The sequence below is a fragment of the Pseudonaja textilis genome, chromosome 2, assembly GCF_049901715.1.
Source record: "Pseudonaja textilis isolate UNSWEBS1 chromosome 2, rPseTex1.2, whole genome shotgun sequence".
Lineage (NCBI taxonomy): Eukaryota > Metazoa > Chordata > Lepidosauria > Squamata > Elapidae > Pseudonaja > Pseudonaja textilis.
The window spans coordinates 112,053,937-112,079,743 of record NC_141991.1 but is presented as its reverse complement, the minus strand read 5'-3'; the positions used below and the strand labels follow the sequence as shown (position 1 = coordinate 112,079,743).

Sequence of the window (25,807 nt, the reverse complement as noted above, 5' to 3'; positions counted from 1 at the left end):
CTTAAGATTCTTTTCAATGCATTCCAATGACATTGAAGCGGATCATTATTATGTCGCGCCAGCTGATTAATACTAAAAGCTATATCTGGCCTTGACCAATTGCTAATATATGATAAGCTACCAATCAAAGATTGATATAGTACCTTATCAAACTTGGGACTTTGAGTATCCATTTTGCAAATATCCTGACTCATTGGAGTCTTTGCAGGCTTACAAAGTTCCATCTTATAATCTATTAGCAATTTAGATATCTTATCTTCCTGAGATATCTTAAAACCTTTCTGTGTTTTCAGTATATTCAGACCTAGATATCTCTTTATCTCCCCTAATTGCTTGATTTTTATGTTCTTGGCTAATGATGTTATTATTTCATTTGCTTCATCATTAGTTTTAGTCATCAGAGCAATATCATCAGTAAACAACAATAATAATGATACTTTCCCATTTTTCTCCCTCTTAAATAGGCATGGGTCGGCTAAACCAGCTTTAAACCCTATATTGTTCAGTTCCTTTACAATATACTGGTTCCATTCATAGCCCAATTTTTTAAGACCATAAAGGCTCTTCTTTAACAACCAACAATCGTTATTATTGTTATCTTTAAATCCATTAGGCCTTTTCATATAAACAGTATGTCTTAGTGGAGCATGCAAGTAAGCAGTTTCCACATCTAAATGGTTAACTATATATTTCTTGCTTGCTGCCCACACTAATGCTGCCCTTAAAGTTGCTGCTTTAAGACTAGGTGCAAATACTTCATCATAATCATTTGCACTTTGTCTAAAGCCTTGGGCTACTAATCTTGCCTTATGGATTGTATTTCCATCCTTATCAGTTTTTATTTTAAAAATCCATTTGCAGCCAATGGGTTTTATATTACTAGGTAATCTCACGTTTTCATATACTTTCATATCCTTCAAGGATTTCAATTCCTTATTGATTGCTGCATACCAATTTTCTTTCTCTTTAGAAGGATATCTTTTTATCTCATCCACAGTATTTGGGATTCTATTTTCCTGGCACACTGTATTAGCCTGGTATCTATCAGGCGGTCTAGATATTCGTGTAGTCCTTCTGGGTATTACAGGGCTTGGTTGAGGACTTTGTTGAGTTACCACCTGTTCCTCCTCCTCAGCTATTTCTTCCTCTACGGGCTGTACTTCTTCCTGTACTTCTTGCTTTACATTATTTTTAAAGTTACAGGGATACTTAATGGGATTTCTATATGATTCAATAATCACTTCGTTATTGCTATCCTGTTCTAACTTATCCCATCCTACGTGCTCTAGAAATTGGGCATTAGCACTACATAACACCTTAGATGTGCCTTTCTCCCAAAATCTATATGCCCTATGGTTAGCTTGGTAACCAACGAAGAATAATTGTTTAGCTCTGTGTTGCCCTTTACGCCTGAGTTGTGTAGGGATATGCACCCATGCTGGTGCACCAAATGTGTGCAGGTAACTCAGATCAGGCTTCCTGCCATGCCACATGGTGAATGGTATTTCACTAGTAGTTGAGTTAACAACGTTATTTAATAAATTATTAGCACACATTATGGCCTCCCCCCACAAAGAATCAGGTAACCCAGAATCAGTTAACATAGTACGAGTCATTGCCTGCAATGTTTGGCCTCGCCTTTCAATAAATGCATTGTGTTGTGGTCTGTATGGTGCAGATGTCTTGTGAGCTATTCCAGCTGCCTTTAATCTATTCTGGAATTTGCTGTTAACAAATTCCGTACCATTATCTGTCACCAGGGTTATCAGTTGCCGTTTGGTTTTTCTTTCTGCAAACTTTAACCAGTTGAAGAAATGTTGATATGTTTCAGTTTTGCTTTTCATTAGGTAGCAAAACCCATATCTAGAGTAATGGTCCATAATGCTCAGTATATATCGAGCACCCCCCATACTGGGTTTCTTTGGACCTATAATGTCTGCAAATACTACTTCTAAAGGTTCTTTAGTTTTGAAACCATTTAGCCTATTTGCAGGCAATATTTTACTCTTATCTTCACAGCAGACATTACAACGCAAATATTTATCACAGGGTTTTAACCTTATTCCTTCAGATAACTCTACTGTACGTTTTAGCATTTTAAAATTTACATGCCCCAAACGCCCATGCAATAAATGGATACATTCATTATGAGGCTTGATATTGTTAAATACAGTCTGTGCCTCCCCTTTCTTACTATCATGTAATACATACAATGTTCCATTTAAAGCTGCAGTTACCCTTTTGTTATCTCTTTCAATTATGCACTTATTATTCTTAAATGTAATTACATAACCTAGTTTGTCTAATACTCTTACAGAAAGTAAGTTCATCTTTAACTGTGGTACATACAACATTTTTATATTCTGGTTTAAACATGGACAATATGCAATACCTTCACCCTTGGCCTTGAGGTGCCAGCCATTGGCGAGTGATATATGTTGAGAGCTTGTAGACATTTTTATAAACTTTGTCTTATCTCTCGTGATGCAGTGGGATGCACCACTGTCCACCACCCATAAATCATTCTTCATATCACAATTGCCAAACATGGCTAGTTCAAAGGATTTCTTTGGCTTCTTTACATTCTGGCTTTTTTCTTTTCTGCAGAATCTTGCCAAATGTCCTCTGCCTCCACAATTAAAACACTTTTTAATTGTGTATGGCGTCGAAGATAAATTCTCTTCTTCCGGGTGCTTTACTTTACTAAGTTGGTTTCTTTCCAGCTTTGAAGATAATTTCTCTTCTTTATTAGGCTTATCTTCTCTCAGCTGGTCACGTTCAAACCTTCTTCTGGCTTCTTCTAATAGCCTGCCGGTAATCTCAGTTACTGATAAACTGTCTTTTGGCAACACCTCCAATGCAGTCACAAAATCATCATAGCTTCGATCCAATGAAGACAGTATGATGTATACTTGTTGCAACTCATTAAAGATAAGCTCTTTTTCTTGTAATTCTTGAAAAATGCTTTTCATACAGTTTAAATGAGTTAACATGTCTCCATTCTTCTCAAGATGTGTTCTAAACAGCTTCCGTGTAAGATTGATATGAGCTCCTACACTGTCTCGAACATAAATCTTCTTGAGATTATCCCAGCAGTCTGCAGCATTTTCCACTCCACGGATATGAATGAGTTGCTGGTCTGAGAGAGTGAGACCTATGATGCACAAAGCCTGCTCATTCTTTCGTTCATAGTCTTGTATCTTTTTGGCATCCTCTTCAACATTAGGATCTAAGTTAGATACATCTGGTGGGTTTGTTATTATGTCCCACAAACCTTCTCTTCGTAGAAGTAAACTACATTTCATTGACCATGAAACATAGTTTGTTCCATCTAGTCTGGATATCATGGACAGACTTGGCAAATTAACTTGTGCCATTGCTCTTCAGATAAATAACTATTTAACAAACAGTTTGTATGTACAGTAATGTGCAACTCACACCAGCTCTCACTGCTATATCCTGGTTAATTAGACTGTGCTCACTGCTGGGCCCATAACCAATGTTAGTGTTTGGGGATAAACCCCCAAGCAGAGTACACAGCAGCAGTCAAGCCAGGCAGGCAAATGAGAGAGGCTGGGCCCAAGAGTATACACACACTGGAGACAAAAACACTGTTTGTAGTTTTAAAATAGTTATTTAATTCACACAGAGATTAAGAAGTGTCATTCAGTCCATATGTCATTATCCAGTATATCCATCCAGTTATCTAGTCCATTAACAGTAAATACAATGTCTTTATCTGCTTGTAAATCTTCTCCTCCCGATACCTTTCTCTCAAAGACAACGCTGAGTATGCACAGCTCACCAAGTAAACAGTCCTTATGTCCAGTAGAAATGGTATCTGGCACAGTAGCCACCAAGCAGATGTCTCATACAGCAGGCAGCAGACCAGGAACAGAACCAGGAACCACAGCAGCCAGGTGCATCCAGAAGCAGAACCAGGAACATCCAGTGAGACCAGAAAGTGTTACGTCTCTCTCACTGCCTATTATTGCAGCTTGCAACCGCACCCATAATGACATTGCAGTTTTTGTGCTTAAAGCTACATACACTTAAACCTAGGTTTATATATTTATTCAACCCAAACCTAGTTGGTGTATCCATATACCCAACAGGTGTCAATAATAACATCATTGTTAGATTCCTGTTTCAGTTTATGCCACCCAACATGGTCAAGAAATTTAGCACTAGCACTGCAGTAAATATTAGCTGTGCCTTGATCCCAAAATCTAAACGATCTATGGTTGGCCTCGTAACCTACGAAAAATAATTTCCCAGCTCTATGTTGCCCTTTCAGTCTTAGTTGTGAGGGAATATGCACCTATGCTGGAGCTCCAAATGTGTGTAAATAACTTAAATTTGGCTTTCTGCCATGCCAACGAGTGAATGGCAATTCACCAGTTGCTGTATTCACCACATTGTTTAAAGCATGGTTGCTACACATTATGGCCTCACCCCAGTGTTTCAGGCAAACCTGAATCAGATAACATAGTGTGAGCCATGGTTTGTAACGTTTGCCCTCTTTTTTCTACAAACGAGTTATGTTGTGGTCTGTAAGGTGCAGAACGCTTATGTTCGACACCAGCCAATTTTAACATAGTTCGGAATCTATTGTTCATAAACTCAGTCCCGTTATCAGTAACTAGTCATTACTCTATGTTTCATTTTTCTCTCTGCAAACCTCAGCCAATTAAAGAAATATTGGAATGTTTCTGTTTTGTTTTTCATGAGATAGCAGAAACTGTATCATGAGTAATGGTCCATTACACTCAAAACATAGCAAGCACCTCCCAAACTGGGTTTTTAGGACCAATTATGTCAGCAAACACAACCTCTAAAGGTTTTTTGGACTTCAACCCATTCAGTCTGTTTGCTGGAGTAACCTTGCTTTTCTCCTGATTACAGGCATTACAGTTTAAATACTTGCTACGGTTTTTTAATTTTACTCCCTCTGACAATTCAACAGTTTGTTTGAGACTTTTGAAATTAATGCGCCCCAGATGTCTATGCAGTAAATGTATACATTCGTCGTGTGGCTTAACGATGTTATAAAACAAGTTAGCCATCTGCAACTGGTCATCATGTTATCACATATAAATCATTCTCAAAGTAGCAGTAACACTTTTACCCTCTTTCTCTTATGCAGAGGGTAGTTATGCACATTATGCACTCATCTCCCCTAAAGGTTACTACATAACCAAAGCCCTTACTGATAACAAACTATATTTCAGTTTAGGTACATATAACACAGATAAATGCTCATTTATACATGAACAATATGCAGTACCTTCACCAGATGCTTTTATCTTCCATCCATTTGCCAATGATACATGTTGCTTACTCGTAGACATCATTACAAACCTCTCAATATTTCTAGTACAGAAATGTGATGCTCCACTATCCACTATCAACTACCCACAAATCATGGTTTACAGTTGAATTGCTAGACATAGCTAAATTAACATTCTTCTTAGCCTTCTGGTGATTACCAGTATTCTGTCGTTTTCCCTTCTTACAGAATCTAGCTATATGTCCCTTAGCCCCACAAGAAAAACATTTCCTAACAGTATAGGCAGTTGAAGACAAATCCTCTTCTTGTGGTTGTTCCTTCCTCAGTTGATTCCTATCCAGCCGTCTTCTTGCCTCTTCTAACAACCTTCCAGTTATTTCAGTCAATGTCAGTTTATCTCTGGGCAGAACTTCCAGTGAAGATACGTAATCATCATAACTTTCATCCAATGAGGAAAGAATGATGTAAACCTGATGCAGTTATGAAAATATCAGTTCCTGTTCATGTAGCTCTTGAAAAGTTCTTTTCATGAAGTTCAAATGAGCTAACATACCTCCACCTTTCAGAAGACGTGCTCTAAACAGTTTACGTGTAAGATACATGTGTGCACCTACACTGTCACGAACATAAATCCTCTTCAAATTCTCCCAACGCTTAGCAGCAGACTCTTCTCCACAAATATGGACTAGCTGCTGGTCACTCAGTGTTAGTCCAATTAAACAAAGAGCTTGTTTGTTGTTCCGTTTAAAGTTAGCTAACTTCTTGGCATCGTCCTCATTATTATTTACATCTGGTGGATCTTGAACTGTATTCCATAACCCTTCTCTATACAGAAGTAGACTGCACTTCATAGACCAGGAAACATAGTTTGTTCCCTCCAACCGGGTTATCACTGATAGACTTGTTGACGGGTCTTGTGCCATCTTTTATCAGGACAGTAACCCACAATTAAACAGTAAACAGCTATCTGCATACAGTACTGTGTATTCACACTAACTCTCAGTTATATGACCTGGTCTCATAACCAGTGTTGAGGTAATTCCCCATTAAGAGAATAAGTGCACACAGGGAGACATAGTGAGAGTGATGTTGAATAACACACAACCAGCGTACAGCCACACTGTATAGTAAAATGTAGGTTTTACTTCCTGGAAACGGTTAAGCAAAGTCCAACAAACAGTTCAAGTCATTCACGGTTATAGCAATCAGTTTTCAGTCTAGGGATAATCCAAATAACAAAGTCCAGTATCATAAACAGTTCAGTCATCAGACTCACATCCATCCAAGAAGAACAACAATCAGCAACCGTCAATAGGAAAAATCCAGGAACCAAAACCAGCAAACATCAGAACATCTAGCAACAAGCAACTCACAGCAACAACAGAACAACCCAGCTTTCTGGCTCCATCTTATGGCTGTTTGAGGAACCACACCCAATTACAATTTTAGCATTCCTTTAAAGAGACAGTATTAAATGTCTATCCTGGTTTATATATTTCCAACCCAACTGTTAGGTGACTATCAATTCCTAACACTTACCTATAGTTAGTAGTGACAGTTTCCTCTTGTATGGATGGAGTGCTAATGATACGAGTATAAATCACACAATATAGCATTTGTTTCTCTAAAATACTTGCAATCTCACAGGCTTGTATAAAGTGCCTTTACCCTCCCTTTCACTCCCACCATTCATGAATAATTGCCAATAAAAACACATGTTTATAGATTTTCTCTAATTACCTTTCCCCTGTAATATATTTATAAGCACTTGTCCCAAAGTAACTTTACTGAAATGCAGACATAAGCATGCACACATTCAGAAAGAACTAAACGGCTAGCACATACAGTAACTCAGATGTTAATAAAAGTCTTTTAACTCAGATCTGAGAATATGCTTATATCATGTCAACATATACTTACTGGGAATAGGTCAGCTCACATACAGTGTCTTTCCAGTCAGCATAATCAGAAATTCCCCCTGCCAGAATGATCACTTTATGCTTGTCAAAATCTACCTTGAAGTCCTTAGACAGAATAGCATGGAAATAAACCGTAATATTCTCCATACGTGTCCGACTGCAAGACAGAATAAGACAACAGATGACTTCCATATTAATACTTAATTATGATACATAAAACTTCCATAAAACATCGATTTAAATTACACATATATACCCCAAATGGAACACCTTTTCAAAGGGTACACAAATTTTCAGAACTGCTACTGAAAATATAGTAAAATAAACACACTAGCTAAATACAAATTAAAGAAGCAGTAGCTTGACAGTGATAGCCATTGTGAGCTCTCCAACACTGATGTTCATAAAATAATCTTTAGCATGCACCTAGCTTTTAATAAACTATGAGCACAATTATTAGGCAAGTTGTATTTTGGAGGATTAATTTTCTTATTGAACAACTACAGTGCTCTCAGTCAATCCAAACAGCTAATGTATCTCAAACCTGAATATTTAAGAAAGAAAAAATGAGGTTTTGTCTTTCTTGGGAGACTATGTGTGCATAATTATAGGACAACTATTAGTGTGCAGAATTATTATGCATGAAATGAAAAATGAAAATTTGCTCATCTCACTTATTTGCATCTGTTAAAGATTAATAAACAACTCAAAATGTACAAATAAACATTTCTGACATTTTAAAAAGAAATCAGTGATCATTGTATCTTGTCCTGAAGTAGCCTTAGTCCTACTTAGAATTTGAATGGGACACTACGAGGCAATCCCAGGACCAGGGGTAGGTTTGTACCGGTTCTGTTCATCTCTGTAGAACCGGTAGCTCTGAAGAGCAGCAGACACAGAACCGGTTCTATGTCTGCTGAGGTTTTTGCCCATCCGGGCTCTTACCCTATCTTTATTTCCTGATTTTTCAACTTCAGCTGCCCAATGAGGCACAGATGCAGTTAAAAAAGCAGGAAAAGAAGGCTGTTTCAAAGGCTGCTTCTCTGCAGGCAGTTGCTGATGACGATTTACAGGCCTGCAGGGAAGCTCGTAAATCCCGAACCGGTACTTAACCCTGTCATATCCCACTCCTGCCCAGGACTGTAAGTTATACAAAAAAATTGACACAAAAAATGGAAGCAGCGAGTCACTCTTGTATTTTTTGCTAAGATCACTAGAAGCTGTCTTGATTCAAAGGATATTTTAGTCTCATGTACATCACTGAAAGAGAACAACTGATGTGCAAATCAGGGCTGCATGTGGATCTTTCGCTCTCAGTTGTTGTGGAGAGAGGAATCTATTATTTCCACAGAAAGCTTTTTAATGGAAAAAGGAAAACGTTGGAGGCTACTGCCAGCAGTAAGTACACTTGTGCAGGTCATCCATCACCAGGAGAAAATATTCTGTCTGAAGCCAAATACAATTGACGGCACTTTAAAATTTCAATTATCAGCATAAAAGCATCTTTCTTCAAAAATCAGATAGTACTGCCGTATTCCCTGTTTGATTCAGCTTCTGATTTCAAATAAAACAAAGCATTTGGAAGCAGAATGTCCATGAAAAGAAAATGGGACTTCATTTGCAAGCTATCCCAAATAGGGTTTCCAAATGAAAGCATAATCAAATGATCCCTTGTACCTACTGGAATTATTTTATGTCTTCCAGGTGTTGAACTGATACCACCCCAGACCAGCATGGTTGGAAGTCCAACTCCTCTGGAAGACACCAGGTTAAGAAAGACCAATATTTCACCTTGGGATAATTGCCCCAGAATAGCCTCACCTATACTGTCAAGAGTGTACCTGTGTCTAGTAAGAGCTCAAATCAGAAAAAAAGATAGACACGGATGTTTAACAACATTCATGATATCTTTATAATGGGAGGGGAGAAAGAATAATCAAAAGCACAATAAATTTACACAATACACACAAAATAAAAAAATAAAAATTAAGCAATCAAAATATTAAGCATACTGGAATTACTTTCAAATAGGAAGATACTTTTGATCAAGCCTGCTAGAAGCTATATAGATTCCACTGTTGCATATTAGAAAAGACTATGAAGGAAGGATTATGACGTTATAGTTTTACTGAATCTGAAACTTCCAATTCATTTGGATAAGGATGAAAAAGAAAATGGGCTTTTGTGGAATTGTGTTACAGCTATTATTAGACCATTATATTAAATGACAACTTATATATGTCTGCATGGACAGTATGTCAGGGGCAAATAATCAGAACATACTTTTGTTTGACAGCAGGGACTTCATGGTTTTTTTCTTCTGCCCTGGCTTTCTTGTTTCTTGTCTGTGGCTTTTGATTTCCATCATCAGCAGAATCTCTCCTTTCCTGCCCAGACTCTTCCACTGGAGCGCATATTTTTTGTCCCTTTTCAGAGATATTCTCCTGCTTGGTCACATTTAGCTTTGCTTTCTGTAATAAAGGCATATCAGATATACAAAAAGCAAGAAGTAGAAAGCAAATAAATCCATGAGTAGTTTAGAAGGGTTTTAGCTAATCTGCTTTGCCACAATTACTTAGGATTTTTTTTAAAAAAAGGAATTGCTCATTTTTAATGATGTTTACTACCTGGTTGCCAGAAAGGTGATCTAGCTTTACACAAAAATTTCCCTGTCAAGAGATTATTAAATATAACTTATGCAACAAAGAACATTTTGAAACATGCAGTGTTCCAGACTAGCAGGCTCAAAAGCCTGCAACTCTGATTGGCCCGCAAATAGCTGATCATGATTGGTCGCCATACACTGATGCGATTGGCCAGTAAATGGGCTGCCGCGATTGGCCCTGCCAAGAGCGGCAAACTCAAATCGCCTTCATTGGCTGCCTAGCCGCAGCCAGCCCTGTATAAGGGGCTGCTGCAGCTGGGATAGTTCGCTCAGATCTGAAGTCACTAATAAAGAGCTGTTGTTGCTATCTGAGTCTTGCCTCCGTTCTTGAACCATCCTCCCAGATCTAACATGCAGTATACCACTACATGTTTGTCTATGACTTTGTTCTATTTAAACGAATAGAAAAAATGAAGTTAACAATTTGCAGCATGTGAAGTTCTAGTAGACATTTTTCATTATTCTCTTTCTAGAGACTGATAGGTTTAATTCTCGGTCACTGATAGCTCCTATTTCTCACCACACAACACTGAAGTTTGGGCTTTCTCAGGGTAGATATCTAACAATCCTTCCTAGTACCTATCTGTTCACACTTATGACTATAACCATGTGGTAAATGTATTAATCTTTACAATTTATATTGTTTTGCTTCCTAGTATGATTTGATTGCTTATTAGTAGCCTATGACTATCACTAAGTGTTGTATCTTATGATTCTTGATGAATGTATTTTATTTTTTCTTTATGTACACTGAGAGCATATGCACCAAAGACAAATTCCTTGTGTGTCAAATCACACTTGGCCAATAAAGAATTCTATTCTATTCATTCTAATCAATAAACAACTGCCTGTTTTCAAGATTGAGAAGTCTAGGGTAAAAAAACCATGTAACGTAAGATAAATTGCAGGAATATGCGAGGAATTGCCACCCATCATATTAACATAAAGTGGCTTTTCCCTTTTTTCTCTTCTTTTGGACAGCCTTTAGATAAGCCAGGTAGAAATCTAAACAATAGTCAAGTCTTCCCAAGTTCACAATTCTGTTCTTATAACTTTTGGTGCGAAAACAAGAAATATTCAGGAGAATCATTCCTAGGAGGTTAATAAGGTTCATGATATTTTATACAAGATTGTAAGTTCAATCTCTAGCACAAGCTGCTGCTGATAAAATTGCTGGAGCAGCCTACATAACTCTCCAACGTGCTATTTAGCAGGCTAAGACTGTGGGTGTAGATAAAATACTCTATGCATTTAAAATCAAAAGCAATTTATTTCAATAAACTTGGAAATTTAGAACTGTTAAGTATTCAGATATTACATTCCTTTCCTTTATTGTAGAACTATGGAATTCCCTACAACAAGGGTTCCCAAACAATAGCCTAGGAAATGCTGGTGGTCTGCAAGGATCCTTCATAGCTGAAGTGTCAAAATTACTATTAAAAATACTTCATAAAAATTGGCAGTCTAGTAAATTTTTTATCCAGATGCTCTGTGGGAGTGTCATGGATAATCTCACCTGTGGACATCAAGTTGTCACACCTCTCATATGGTGGCCTGTAAAACTAATTATCTCTAAGGATGTACAATTTTTTCTGAAGTGGTGTAAGGTTTCCTGCCTAGGCAGGGGGTTGGACTAGAAGACCTCCAAGGTCCCTTCCAACTGTTATTCTATTCTATTCTAATGCTTCAAATCCTAGAGATACAGCAAAAATTTAATTATGGGACAAGATACATTTATCGCTTCACAAAAAGATAACCTATGCGCTTTATATTTATATTTAGTTTATGCTCAGGGTTTCCTCCTAAAGACAATTTAAGGTGGCCAACTATCCAGACAGGAAGCACTCCCAGTTGAATGAATTCCACTTTACTGTAAGCTTACTCTAATAATATTACAAGCCTAAAAGTAAATTTCTCTCCCCTGCTACCTTTTCAACCTAAGAAACTAGGGTGGGTCCCTTCGGAGACATTTGCCACATACCCAGATTCCTTCTGCAGGCTCATCTGCCTCTTATCCAACCATTCCCCTAGCCATGGCTCTTCCACGGTCATTCCCAAATATTACTACAATAACAAAAAAGGGACCTAGATATATACTACCACAAATAAATTGAGGAATTTACTTTTGAATCAGAACTGCTCTGTTGTTTGGCCTCTTCTGTAACTTCTGTTGAATTGCTATTTTTCATTTCAGATTCAGGCAAAGATCTCTTCATTCCACAGTTTTGATGTTCAATGCTTGATCCTGATCCTTTTTCCTCAGTAGATGTAACATTAACATTGAGATCTGAAGATCTGCTATCCGTGTCTCCCTTAGAAACAGGTTGCATAACAGTTCCATCTGATATATTGGATGTATTCTGTGAAAATTGTCCAGGCCCAACAGAACTGATAGCACACTGTTTCTTGCTAGGATCTATCTGTTCAGCAACTATATCAACCTTTCTGGAACTATCCTCCTCCATCTTCTGCCCCGTTATAGCAGTAACAGCAGGCTGACTTTCTGCATCATTTTTCTTATTTTGCTCTGACTGATTCTGGATTTCTGCTCTGCTCACAAATTCTTGGCCCTGATCTGCATGGAAGGAGGCATTTCTAATGTGGTCGCTACTGTCATCGGTGAATGACATTAAGTCAATCGACTTAGCTTCTGAGTGTTGACTTTCTTCTACTGGGATTCTCGCATCAGCCATATCTGGGGTAAGTGAACAATCAAGACTGGATGGAGCTGAACTTAAGCTTGAGAAGGAACTTTGTGTATCTAGAGAAGTCTTCTTCTTGTTCCTTTTCCTGTTCTTCTACAAGGTGGAAAGAAAAACAGGGTACTTAGAACAGAAAATCTGATTTTAGTGCATTATAAATAATTCAAATAACTAAAGATATTCTTTTCTTATTAAATATAATAGAAACCTCCAGATTTTCAGCACTTCATCATATATTAGCTGTATTTTTACGCTGGACTTTTGAAATCAAAATAAAGAGGGACTGGAGTATCAAATCTTGTCTCACTTCCTGTGATACTTCAAATGACTGCAAACTTTGCTAGTTTGCCTATACAGTAGTTTGTCACAAACAACATTTAGCTGCATTCTATCCCAAGCAAGCCATGCAAAAAAGAGTAGGAAAAACTAAGAACTGGGAAGAAAAATGAAAGAAATAAGAAGCAGAGAAAAAGAAAAGATTGATTAAAAAGACTGCACAAAGAAAACCAGTTATAGGTAGCCCTCAACTTATGACCACAACTGAGCCCAAAATTTCCATTGCTAAGTGAGACACTTGTTTAGCTGAATTTTGCCTGGCTTTACAACTTCTTTTGCCATAAAGGTAAAGGTTTCCCCTGCCCAGCCATGTCCAACTCTAGAGGGCAGTGTTCATCCCTGTTTCCTAGTCAAGGGAGCCAGCATTGTCCAAAGATGCTTCCATGGTCGTGTGGCCAGCATGAATGTATGCTGAGTTGCATAGAATGCTGTTACCTTCCCACTGAAGTGGTACCTATTTATCTACTTGCATTTGCATGCTTTCAAACTACTAGCTTGGCAAGAGCTGGGGCAAGAACAGGAGCTCACCCCCTCATGCAGTACTTGGGTCTCAAACTGCCAACCATCCGATCGACAAACCCAGCACCTTAGCCACTGCAATCCCCACTTTTGCCACAGCTGTTAAGCAAATCACTACATGTATTAAGTGAACCATGTAGTCATTAAGCAAAGTCAATGGACTTTGCTTGTTGGAAACTAGTGGGAAGTTTACAACTAGTGATCACATGACCCCAGGACAGCGCAAGTATCTTAAATACATTTCAGTTGCCAAGCATCCACCTTTTGATAGCATGAATATGGGGATGCTGAAACAGTCATAACTATGAAAACCAGTCATAAGTCACTTTTTTCAGAGGCACTGTAACTTCAGTCATTAAAAAAACGATTGTAAGTTGAGGACTACCTGCAATAAAGTTCTAATTTGATTGCTTATATTCTGAATTCAACTAGCAGCAAGTCTCCAAAATTGATGCTTTCTTTATAATAATTTGAAATCATTGAAATACTAAAGCCTTCATGGAAGCTATATCTCAGTTAAAATGGGAAAATAAGAAATTTAATGACGTTATTCTACATTAAAATGCTCAAGGTAAGTCCAATAGCAATCCCTTCTTCATTGTATTGTAAAGAATTATAAAAACTACAACCGGATTTCTTTTGACCTTACTGTGAAAGCACAAGACAATAAATCTTTCCTTGGATTGTTGTTTTCTCATTATTCTTTTCACTCATATTTTAAACCAGTTTGGATTTCCTCCCATGAAAACAGCAGGTCTTCCATGGAAAGAGATTACATAATACCTTCTTAATTTGAACATTGGACATATTTTCTTTAAAATTCTTCAGGTTTTCCTCCATATGTAAAAAAATCTAAGGAATTGTATCATTTTTGGTGGTGTGCCATTTTTATTTTAAGCAAAAAAAGTATCTTTCAACAATACCAAGTATTGTAAAAAAACAACAACCAAAGAATACACTCAATGCTGCTTTAAGAAAAAGCAATATAAACTGTGGAATAGAATTTTGCAATTTATTTTGTTTTGGGTAAAGAAATCCGCTTAAATGTTCCCCGTTTTTTTCTTATACTTGCTGCTTGGATTCTCTCTCCAGCAACCAAACATACCCAATACAGTGAATTCATTTTCATTTCACTGTAAGCAAAGGTGACCTGCTTAAATATAAAGGCAAGAGAGAACCAACACATCCAAAATTACAGATTTTGACTGGAAAACAATTTCACATAGACTAGCAAAACAGATCTATTAAGCCTATACAAGGGTTAGTGCATGTTGCCCATTAAAAGCCTCTAACTCCACGCAACAGAAACTGCTCGGCAACTTTTACAAAAAATGGAAAAAGCAGAGCCCCAGAATGTTTTCTAGTTGATAATGAATTGGGAGTGTTTCATGGAATCCATCTGGCATGCAATTCTCAGTACTGAAGAACAGTACACAGGTAATCCTTGCCTTACAACCAGAGTTGCTAAGTGAGTTCTGCCCCGTTTTGTGGCCTTTCTTGCCACCGTTGTTAAATGAAGTTGTAAATGCTCCAACACTGGAAGCTTTTAAGAAGGGATTGGATAACCATTTGTCTGAAATGTTATTTCCAACTCTACTGACTTCTACGGAATCACTAGTTAAATTTGTAACATGGTTAAGTGAATCTGGCTTCCCCATTGACTGCTTGTCAGAAAATCTCAAAAGGTGGATCACATGACCCGGGGACACTTCAACCATCATAAATGTGAGTCAGTTCCCAAATGTCTGCATTTTAATCCTGTGACCCTGGGGATGCTGTAATGATCATAAGTGTGAAAAACAATAATAAATCACTTCCTTCAGTGATGTAAATTTGAACAGTCACTAAGTGAGTGTTGTTCATTTATTGTAGGTCATTGTAAGTCAAGGACTACCTGTGTATTTAAAGAATAAATTGTGAAAGGTAAAAAATACCATATATCTTTCCCTTTAAGGAAGAAAAGGAATAACTATTTTATCCATGGCTTGTATAATAACTGTTAGAGAAACTTAACTGTTAATGCATTCATGCTTCACACGTAATAAAACATACTTGCATTTTAGTATGATACATCACATGAAAACCACTCCTTACTGGATATAGAAAGGCCAAGAAAAAAAAATAAGTACTAAAAGAGGTGATGTATATTTTTTAAACATACTGTAAAGTCTGTGATTTGGGATTTTTCTAAGTAGAACAGGCAGATAATAATACAAGAGTTCAAGTTGAACTGCTCAGGCAGATGGATTTTATAGCAACACACCCAAAATATGTTATTTAAACAGACACTTAACATCTAGCCCAATTAACAGCATATCATGGAGACTCACAACTTTTCATTTTAATGTGATCTGTAAGAAAAGTACAGGTAGACCTCAATTTATGATTGGTAATAGTACCTGCCCATTATGGCCATCAGTGACTGCAATCATTCAAGCAAGGGCTCATGATTGTTGACAGATCAGTGACTGTTCTGTCCCTCATAGGTGCAGTCGCTAAGTGAGATCACAGGTCATGAATTGTGTGGAAAAAAAACAGCTGCCTGCTAAAACAGCTGCCTGTGCACAGAATGGAGTTCCTGCATTGGACCACAGAAACAAAGCTGGGATCCCAAAGATCTGAGCTTCGTTTCTAGGCCCACCACAGGCGTTTCCCTCCTTTCCACTTGCAAAAGAGAACTGGCATATGCCGGGCCGGAGATACAAAACTCAGGTTCTGAAGCACCGGCTCCCCTTCCATCCGTGTGCTGAAAACTCTAGCATAAAGTGGGGAGGGAAATTGGCATGCTGGACCAGAGAAAGGAAGTTTGAATCCTGAACTTTCCGTTTCTCTGGAAAGCCAGCAAGCACAAACTTTCTAAAGCAGGGCTGCCAAAAAAACTCCCAGCCCCACCCCACCCCAGGCCAGATGTGTCACATGCTGGCCAGGTCCACACCCTGTTTAGCGAAGCGGGAAGAGGTCCCGATACATCACGTGACACCGTGATGTGAGTTTGACACCCCTGTTCTAAAGAGTGATGGGCTGGAAGAAGTCTTTTTTACCCTTCAGAAATATTGATCTTTCTGAAGAGTGGAAGGTTTTTATCAGCCAGTATCTTTAAGAATAGCAGAGCTGCTTGGGACACTGTTCCATGGAAGGGGGAAATCCATTTGACTATCATTCTCAAAGATGCTGCTTGGAAAAGTTCCAAGACGTTGCAAAAGCTAAGGGGGATTTTAGCACAGGGGCCCTTGAAGCCCACCTTCAAAAGGCCCATCCATGCTACAAGCGGTCCAGGATAAAATCCCTCTTGGCTTTTGTCATGGACTTTTCCAGCCAATGTTTTTGAGAGGGCTGCCTGGAGGTAGGGCAAAGTCACCTGACAGGCAGCCCTTCTGCTCTTGAAGAGGTTGGCTGAAAAGATCATTCCCCAAATGGGTCCTGATGGATCTTTTTCAGGCAGGCTCCAGGAGCCAAAGGGACTCCTGCAGCAGCGGCCTGCAATTTTCCTGTTTGCTTTCTTGTTGACTTTCTAAAGAACCTTGGGGGGGGGGACTGCAAATGGTGATCACATGATCATGGAGGGCCCGGCAACCCATCGTAAATGCAAATGGGTTGCCAAGAGCCGAGACAACAACCATGTGACCATAACAGCACTGTTAACGGCCATTAACGTCAAGCGCCAGTTGTAAATCCCTTTGTTTAATATCATAATTTTGCATGGTTGCTGAACAAACGGTTGCAAAGCGAGGAGTACCTCTATATGTTGGATTAGATCTTGGGAAAGGGAGGGACATCCTTCAGATTTTATTGGCGTCAAATTTGTATTTCCATCACCAAGAATGTCCTTCTTTTCAACTTTTTATATCAATAGATCCCCCTAGAGGGAATCACTTCGACCTTTCAATTTTATTTCAAAAACATACATTCCTATTCAGAACATCAAAGTCCCAAATCTCAGAATAATTAGACTTGCATCCGAGCAGGCAACACCTCAGGACAATAAGATTACACCACACACTAGAAAAACTACCTGCTGAGGAATTGGGCATAGTTTATTATTGTCCTCCTTTAGGCATGAGTTCTCCCTTTGTTTTTTTCTGGATGGAGGATTGTCATTTTCATCCAACATATTCCAGTCATCAACAGTCACAGTTTTTATTGCCTGTTGGAAAACAGCCCTGCTTTCAGAGAACTTATTTGGGAGCAAAATACAAATGTTAGCTTTTAATGCAGTTATGTATCAACAGGTAAACAAGTAAATGCAGCAAAAGCTAAGGAGCAGGAGAAGAATAGGAAGAGGGAATAAGTGAAAATTCTCTTGCTGCAAAAAGCGACAACTTTTCTGGACAGGGCACAACTTGTATCCAAATACATTAACTCTACTTACTCGCTTTTGGGAGGCCGAGGTGACCTTCTCAAAGCTTCCTGATGGAGATTCTTCAGACGCCCCATGTGTTTGTTCACTTGATGGCTGTTCATCCACAAATGATCCCGACAAAGGGGAGCTCTCCAGCCTCAATTCTCCCTCAGGTTCCATCTCTCCCTCAGGTTCCATCTCTTCTGTATCCCTCCTGTCTGCAAGTAAAGTATGATGCTTTTTGAAAGTCAATTAAACGGCAATCTGAACTCAACTGAGAGGCTGCAATGTGAATCTCAGGAACAAAGGAAGAGAAACGATTTGCTTAAGGTACTGAAACTACAGGCTTTCTACCGGGCCTTTTTATTGCAAAGTGTATTTACATTCTCAGGCCTGCAATACAGGGAACATCAACCATTCAGTACTTAAATTGAACTGCATGCAGATCCTCTCTCATTTAAAAGCAACAAAGCACATAATCTAATAGGATGCATATCAGAAATGCTCTCCATTTCTCTGGTAGCAGCATTCACTCAATTGGATGGGAACATATTAATTGGGACACAGATAACTAAATATGTCCACGAGTCTATAAACATTACAGGACTGTTACTATAGCTGGCACATGTTTTAAGGGAGATTTTTAGATTAATTTCATAAGAGACTTTAAAAGATTTGTTGAATTAAATATCAAGCTGAGAATAATTCAATAAACTAAATTATTATTCTATGTCATGTACACTACTCTAAGTTAACATACTCCAGGTAACAGGAAATCAGTTCTGTAAGTAACAACCTTTTATTCTGAAATGAGATTTTTAAAAAAAGGAATAGAGGAAGATTAGAGGAGAAAGGCAACGTACATAATTTTATTATATTAAAAGTTTTTTTTAAATGCACAGTGTGAAATTAGTGGTATATTTACAATAATCAATCTTGGTAGGATACTCTATCAACACAGTGGTTCTCAACCTGTGGTCCCCTGACAGCTAGGGCATGATGTCATCACAAGGGGGTCCAAGAAGACTCATTGAAATGTTACCATTCAAATCTTGAGATAAATCTTGGGAGTCCATGGCAACGAAAGGTATTTCAATCAGGTCCTTGGTGAAGAAAAGGTTGAGAACCACTGCTCTACCATATTCAGGCCATGACAAGGGAGCAAACTAAGACAGCCTAAAGAAATTCCATTTGTCTTTTTTTTTTCTACACACCGTTTTTTTTTTTTTTTAAATTACCGTTCCAGATCTTACTGAAACAGTTGCACCTGATCGACTGATTTCACGGCGGAGACTGCGACAAACTTACTTTGCAGACTGCAAGGCGGAGTCAAGTGCTCTCCACAATTAACACAGGACTGGCGGGATGCATTTTGAGTGTTGTGACATTTAGGGCATTTAATGCCCTTCTTGCGTGATCGGCGACCCAGGGTGAGGTTGTGTTTTTTGTCTTTTTTAACAGCCTGTCCGAAAGCAAGAAAATATAAACAAAAACGGGAGGTGAATTACTCATACTAGTAGGACGGGATAGCTGTGCAGCCGCGGCAAAAAAAGAAAGTAGCGGAAGAAGAAAACGCTTTCGCTACTGCGCGCTAGATGCAACCCTGCCGGCGCGGCAGCGACCAATCAACGCCCGCTATGTAAATGAGGGTCGATTACTTTCGTTTTCTTCTCCAGCCATCCCGCGCCCAGTCTCACCAATAAGGGAAGAGCTGGCTGCAGAAGCCCAGGTTACACTCTTTTTAACCCCACCCTTCAGGATTCCCTGCACACGGATCCTAAGCCCTCGTTTTCCCCAAAGGGTCGCAACTAAGAAAACGCTTGCTTGTCGGAATGAGATATGTTGTTGCGTGGAAATACCACTTTCGGTTTTGAAAAGGAAGCGCCTACGATTGTATTACACTCCTTGTCTGACACTCATTAGGGCGTAAACTTATAACCGTGCCAGATCCCAAAAGAGGGAGGGCAGATAGCATAAGTAGCGTTTCACCAAAAATGAAACTATGGAGACGAATCGAGCCCTTTGCCATCTTCACAGACCCTTCTTCCCTTCGGAGCACCGGCGCCGCACCCAGGAAGGTTGCAAATGCAAGGCACTAAATAAAGAACCACCACAAAGCCCAACCTGGGAAGTTATTCCATCCCACAAGGTCCCCGTGTTTCTCTTTCGGCCGCAGCCCCTCGTTTTCCGGTGCAAGGCAGAGCCGCCTGTCCGTTTTCCCCATAGCGACCAACGGACCGAGATCCCCGACCTACGGCGACGAGTTACAAAAAGTCAGCCTCTCCCCCCCCTCCCCTCCCGGCGCCATAAGCCCGAATAAACGCTTCACATCCCAACCGGAAAGAGATTGAGCGTCGCAACTCCGTCCTTGTGGAAGCCGAGCTCTCTCCTCGGCTGGAAAAAGGAGCTCATGGGGCTCACCGTATAAAACAAGCGGGATTATCTGCAGGGACGCATCTCCGGATGATTTACCTCAGCCGAGACCCAAAACGAATGGCAACAGGGCCAAGAAGCAGCGCCGCGCAGTGAAAGAACCGCTTTCCCGCGAAACTCTTGCTTCTCCGACCCGTAAACGCAGCCCGCCTTGAAGAGAGAGAGAGAGTCCCAGGCAAAGTTTCGTTTTCCGCCGCTGTCTGGCCCCTTTATTCGAGGATGCACAAACTATCGCTTTCCAAACGTCACACGGGCGCCCCGCCTCTCTATTTACTTTGCAGGCTGCTGTAGGACCGAAGCCTGTTTTGCAGGCGGGGAATTCCAGAAAGCGCTCGCGAGGAGGAGGAGGAGGAGGGATTTGAAGAGGAAAAGCCCAGCAGCCGGGCCGGACTCGATTCAGCCGGCTGAATTTGTTCCCTTCCCCTCCCCCTCCGGCAGCCGGCTGAAAAAAATATTTCCGCCTCTTTTTGCCCCGATGGTGCAAGTGGGGAAGCGCACACCCTGGAAAAGTTAGTGAATTATGGAGGTTGACTTCTCTAGCGAGCCAACTGATAAGAGAGACAATTGAGACTCCTCCATTGCCAAAGAATCGATCGGGAAGCCGATTGCAGTACTGATTTTGTTCGATTTCGAGATATCTAGGCTTATAACAGAGAATCCTTGATTTACAACTGGTTTAATGACTGCTCAGAATTAGGACAGCCTTGAAAAAGGATGCTTTAAGGCCCACAAAGACTTTCTGGCCCCTGGCCCCATTTCAGTCACATGATCACATTTGGGGTGTTTGTTTGTCCTTAGGAAGGGTTGATTTGTCAAGTTGCCCTGACATCACTATTTGCAATCTCCTCTGCCAGCTTCCCCAACAAGGCCAATGGGGAAGCCAGACGGGAAGGTTGCAAGCTGCTGCCTCCTGCTGAGACGTCCCGGCTTTTTGTTTCTGGGGACTGATTGGAAAAGTTGCCTGGGAAGGAGAACGGAATCCCAGAGGTCTGAACTCTGTTTCTGCAGCATGGTGGAGGCATTTTGCGTGCATGGAAAGAAATCTGCCAGGCTGCAGAAACAGGGCTCAGACCCTGGAGGTCAAAGCTCTGTTTCTGCAGCTCAGTGGAGACTTTCCCCTATCACATGGATCTGTCAGGCAGTTCTTTCATTCTGCCAACTTAATGACATGGGAGATTGCTTAACAACCGCAACTTGGGATTGGCATCGTTGAGCAAAGCAATCGTGGGCCTCTCACTTATTGACTGCTTTGTCCTATTGGATGTTATAACCCACCCTTCTAGAAAAATGAAATATTTTAGGATATACAAAAAAGGCAGAATATTTCCCCTAAAAGAGAAGTAGAAACTCAGAGAGGCAGAAACTCAGCCCCCCCGCCCTTTGTTAAGGAGCTGTTAAGGCCTGGACCAGTCTATTCCACATAACAAAGATCTACCTCCTCCAGGTAGAGCCATAATAGGAATTGCCCAAAGCCCTTTCATTACATTGTCACCCAGCAAGGCTCAACCAAGCCTGGGACTCAGGACAGCTTACAGAGTTGACCCTGCATGGCCTCATGGGAGTCTGACAACCAATCAGAATACAAGCTCAAATTCAAATAGCAACAGAGGGTATAAAACCAAAGGAATCTCAGCATCTCTGCCTTTTTTTTCTTCACCCAAGGTATGTGATCCTGTCTACCATTAAAACATCTTTCCAAGCAGTCACCATGTTTCCAGTGTCTTTCTTCCCCACTTGGAACTGAACCCAGAAGGATATTTGTTTCAACAATTCAGTGATCAAGATTCCAGTCCCAATTGTGGTCATAAGTCAAGGACTACCTGTATGTGCTTGCTCACTAAATGCGAGTCAAACTGTTGTACGGAGGAAAACAATTGGAGATCAGATGCATACTTCTGGGCAGTAGAACAAATAATGAAAATGAAATTAACTAATTGGGAGAACAATTAAAAATGGATTTTAATGCCAAATGAGAATATCTTTCACTTGATTATTGCTTCTTTGCAATCTTGGGAGCATGAAGACATACAACACTTTTACCCTCCCTCTCAAGAGCTTTGTACCTAGTGGGCATAATCAACACAGAAAGCAACGGTATGCAAAACAACAATTACATTAGGTTTCTTGATCAAAAGTTAAATTCAGTTTACAGTCTAGTAGTGTTTCTCAACCTCAGCAACTTTAAAGTGTGTGGACTTCAACTCCCAGAATTCCCCAGCCAAATCCACACATCTTTAAAGCAGATGCAATGCTACTGATCACTATGATTTTTCCAAATTAATGTCAGCCAAGGTGTGTCAGACTTCACAAGAAACATTGGAATTCTGTTGACATAGTAGGCTGTAGTAACTGAACCTTGAAAGTGTAACTTTGCTCCCTTTCTCATACCAAGGATAGTTGTAGGCAGAGTCAGTTTCTACAGCCCACTGGAAGAGTTCAGCAGAATTGTCTTCTGAAAAGCAGATTTCTGTTTTATTCAAGACTCAGTGTAAATCATACTACATTGTAATAAACTTTGTTTTGGTTTCCTGTGTTGTGTGAACACAGCAATAATGTTTGTCTCCAAACTTTTGACTGGATAATCTCATAAATGGCTAATCTTCCAGTATCACCTACCTAATTTCTTTGGTTCTTGCTCTCTGCTGAACCTTAAATATCTTCCTTTTCACTCTTCCATATAGCAAGAGCTACTAAAACTTCAAAGAATTGGAAACAGGTAGCATTAGAAATGATTATATTTCAGCCCAAAATAATAGCAATAGCACTTAGTCTTATATACTGCTTCACAGTGCTCGTACCACCCTCTCTAAGCAGTTTACAGAGTCAGCATATTGCCCCCAACAACCTGAGTCCTCATTTTAACTGACCTCAGAGTCAAAAGGATAGAAGGCTGAGTCAACCTTGAACTGGTGAGACTCAAACTGCCAAACTGCTGGAAATTGGCACTCAACAGAATAAGCCTGCCAATGCTGCATTCTAATCACTGCAGTACCAGAAACACATTTTTTATTTTTCCAAGGGGGGGTCATTCCACTCTTGCTCAGCCAGCACTGCCCTTTCTTCTGCTTTTCCTTTGAAAGAAGATGCTTGGTTTGGATCCAGGGAACTGTTTTGTACAATTTGGGAGCAGAAACAATGCGGCTGATTTGTTGCTCTGCTGAAAAATGGATAGTTGGATATGTCAAGAAATTCATTCTCAGTTTTAAGGTGGTTAAACTTCTCTAGTGGGTATCATCTAATGGATATAATTTAATGCGTACCATCTAATAGGTTCCTCTATTACTGTATTTTCATGCATGTTTTATGAATGTCTACAAAGAAGCTTTGATGGAAGCCCTTGGCGTTGGATAGAGCTTTGGAGTTGAAGACCCAGTGGGTCCTCAGTTTCATTTGCACTGTCTTGCTCAGGACTGAAGTTACTGTGGAAAGGGATTCTCTCCCCATGAATGTAGTTTTCATCTGGATTAATTGTCATTGGCCGAGGGGTCTGCTGGTCAGTCAAATTATTGGCCTTCACTTTATACTCTATGGCATTGATAAGATCATTCTGTCTTGAATCAATGTCCCACCTCCCTGTTTGCAGGCAGATGTAAGCAGTTCCCCCTCCACATCAAAGCAGCTTCCAAAGTCCACTTGCTTAGCTTGTGGCTAAGGCAAAAGTGAAGTGTCCCAATTTCTAATCTGTCATCAGTCAATGTAAACAGCAATGTAACTGTAGAGCAGACATCCATTCAGTTTACCAATGTATGAGCACAACTCATTCTGTGGAAGAGCCACAAAGGAGTTAGCAAAACTCCCATCTTCTGCGCTTTCCTTCTGTTCAGTTCGTGAGTATGATTGAACTAAGATCAGGGGTGGGATTCTACCAGTTCGCACCTATTCGCTAGAACTGGTTGTTAACATTCTAAGCAGTTTGGAGAACCGGTTGTTAGAAGAAATTACTGGCCTAATCCTGCAAGGAAGGCAGGAAGGAAACATTCTGGTGTTGCTTACAGAAACTGCCTCTCCGTTAACCCTTATTATATTCTTGGCAGGACTAGACTTCCTGTCTCAGGAATGTCTCTCGAATTTCCCCCCCCTGCTTTGCTGGTACTTTGCTTGTGTTTGAGTAACCATTCAAAATTACAATGGCACTGAAAAAATTGACTTATGACCATTTTTCACGCTTACGACTGTTGCAGCATCCCCACAGTCATGAGAGGCCAGGCGAGGAGATGTGTGCCTCGATGTGAGTGATAGTGACTTGGCCATACCCAGCCAATAAGATGACCATCAAGCCACGCCCACCCAGTCACATGACCACCAAGCCACACCCACCACCTAAAGCCACACCCACAGAAAATTTGAATCCTGCCCCTGACTAAGATACTCAAGTTGATGAGTATTTTGCTTAAATTTGTCCTTGACAGAAGTGATAATTTTTTGTTTTGCTTTATTTAAGTAGGTTTCTCAGGCCACTTACGTTGTTTTATTTTTAATGCATTCAATGCTTGAACAGTTGGCCTTGAAGGCTAACTGTTGAGCAAAACATTTCCAAAGGGGATGAAAACAGAGACTGGCATTCTTTGTAATCTCCACAGGTGTCCTATCGTTCCTAGGTTCCTCAGAAGAATGGTGTGGTGTTTAAAGAAAGCAAAAAATAAATAAATCCTCTCTCAAACACAAAACCTAATTTTTCTGCTTTCCCTAAATCAGAGTAGCATGTTTGAAATAATATTCCCTTTGGGATCCATCTCTCTGTGCTGATGCTGTGATTTGCCTCATTTAAGAATTTTATTTTGTTAATTTTTAAAATTAATTTTATTCAGAGCAGATGAATTTCAGGTTGCCATTATACCTTGGGATATGTAATATGGCATGATAAAATTCATAGATTCCTTTTATCTTTCTTTTCTTTTTTATTCACTACTTCTTCCCAGGTTCTCTACCCCCATCCTTATCCTATGTATACCCATGTATACCTTTGGCCTGATTTTCAGACTGTTGAATCAGCTTTGTGCAAATAAAAGTCTTTTAGTTCATTAACTTAGTAACTCATCCCCCACTATAGTTTAATCCTTTAAAATAGGCACTTCGGAGTAAGAAATCAAAACGTGATATGTGATACCACTTTGTGATATTAATTTTACCACCCACAGCCCCTCCCCCACCTTGCAAAACACACCAATACCTAACCCCAATGTATACTATGGGTTGTTATTAGTCCAGCATTCTAATTTTCCAAGTACAGTTAACCACTCACTTTGGCTGGCAAAGTGCTGCAGGAGGCCGTTCTGGCCAAAAACAGGCCTGTTTTGGCCAGCAGGGTGCTGGTCTGTCTGCCCATCTCTCCCCCCACCCCAGCCGGCCCATGGAGAACTACAATGCTAATCCTGCCTTTAAAGAAATCCAGTTTGACACCCCTGGAGTATAGCCTTGTAAAAAATGCCAGTGTATCTGTGGTCATCATATTCATCCCTGATGGGATTAGAGCTGATGATAATAATACATAGGTGTTAATTTTCTTTACAAAAGAAATGAGATGCAAGACCTACTTGAAGAAAAGATGAAATTATAAGATTGCATAGTGTGGAATGAAACATGTTGCAATTGTCAGGATTTAAA

General features: G+C 39.8%; 1 protein-coding gene across 1 annotated transcript in view; it reads right to left on the bottom strand.

Moving 5' to 3' along the window:
- RNF213 (ring finger protein 213) overlaps positions 1 to 20,433 on the bottom strand; it is a 116,368-nt gene extending 95,935 nt beyond the window's left edge. Inside the window, exons 1-6 of the mRNA XM_087924950.1 lie at positions 20,243 to 20,433; positions 19,071 to 19,232; positions 17,801 to 17,968; positions 11,998 to 12,672; positions 9,493 to 9,680; positions 7,211 to 7,366 (exon numbers count right to left, since the gene is read on the bottom strand). Coding sequence (XP_087781076.1) covers positions 7,211 to 7,366; positions 9,493 to 9,680; positions 11,998 to 12,672; positions 17,801 to 17,968 — 1,187 coding nt within the window. The 5' untranslated portion in view covers positions 19,071 to 19,232; positions 20,243 to 20,433. The remainder of the gene's footprint in view (positions 1 to 7,210; positions 7,367 to 9,492; positions 9,681 to 11,997; positions 12,673 to 17,800; positions 17,969 to 19,070; positions 19,233 to 20,242) is intronic.
- Positions 20,434 to 25,807: the final 5,374 nt, after the last annotated feature.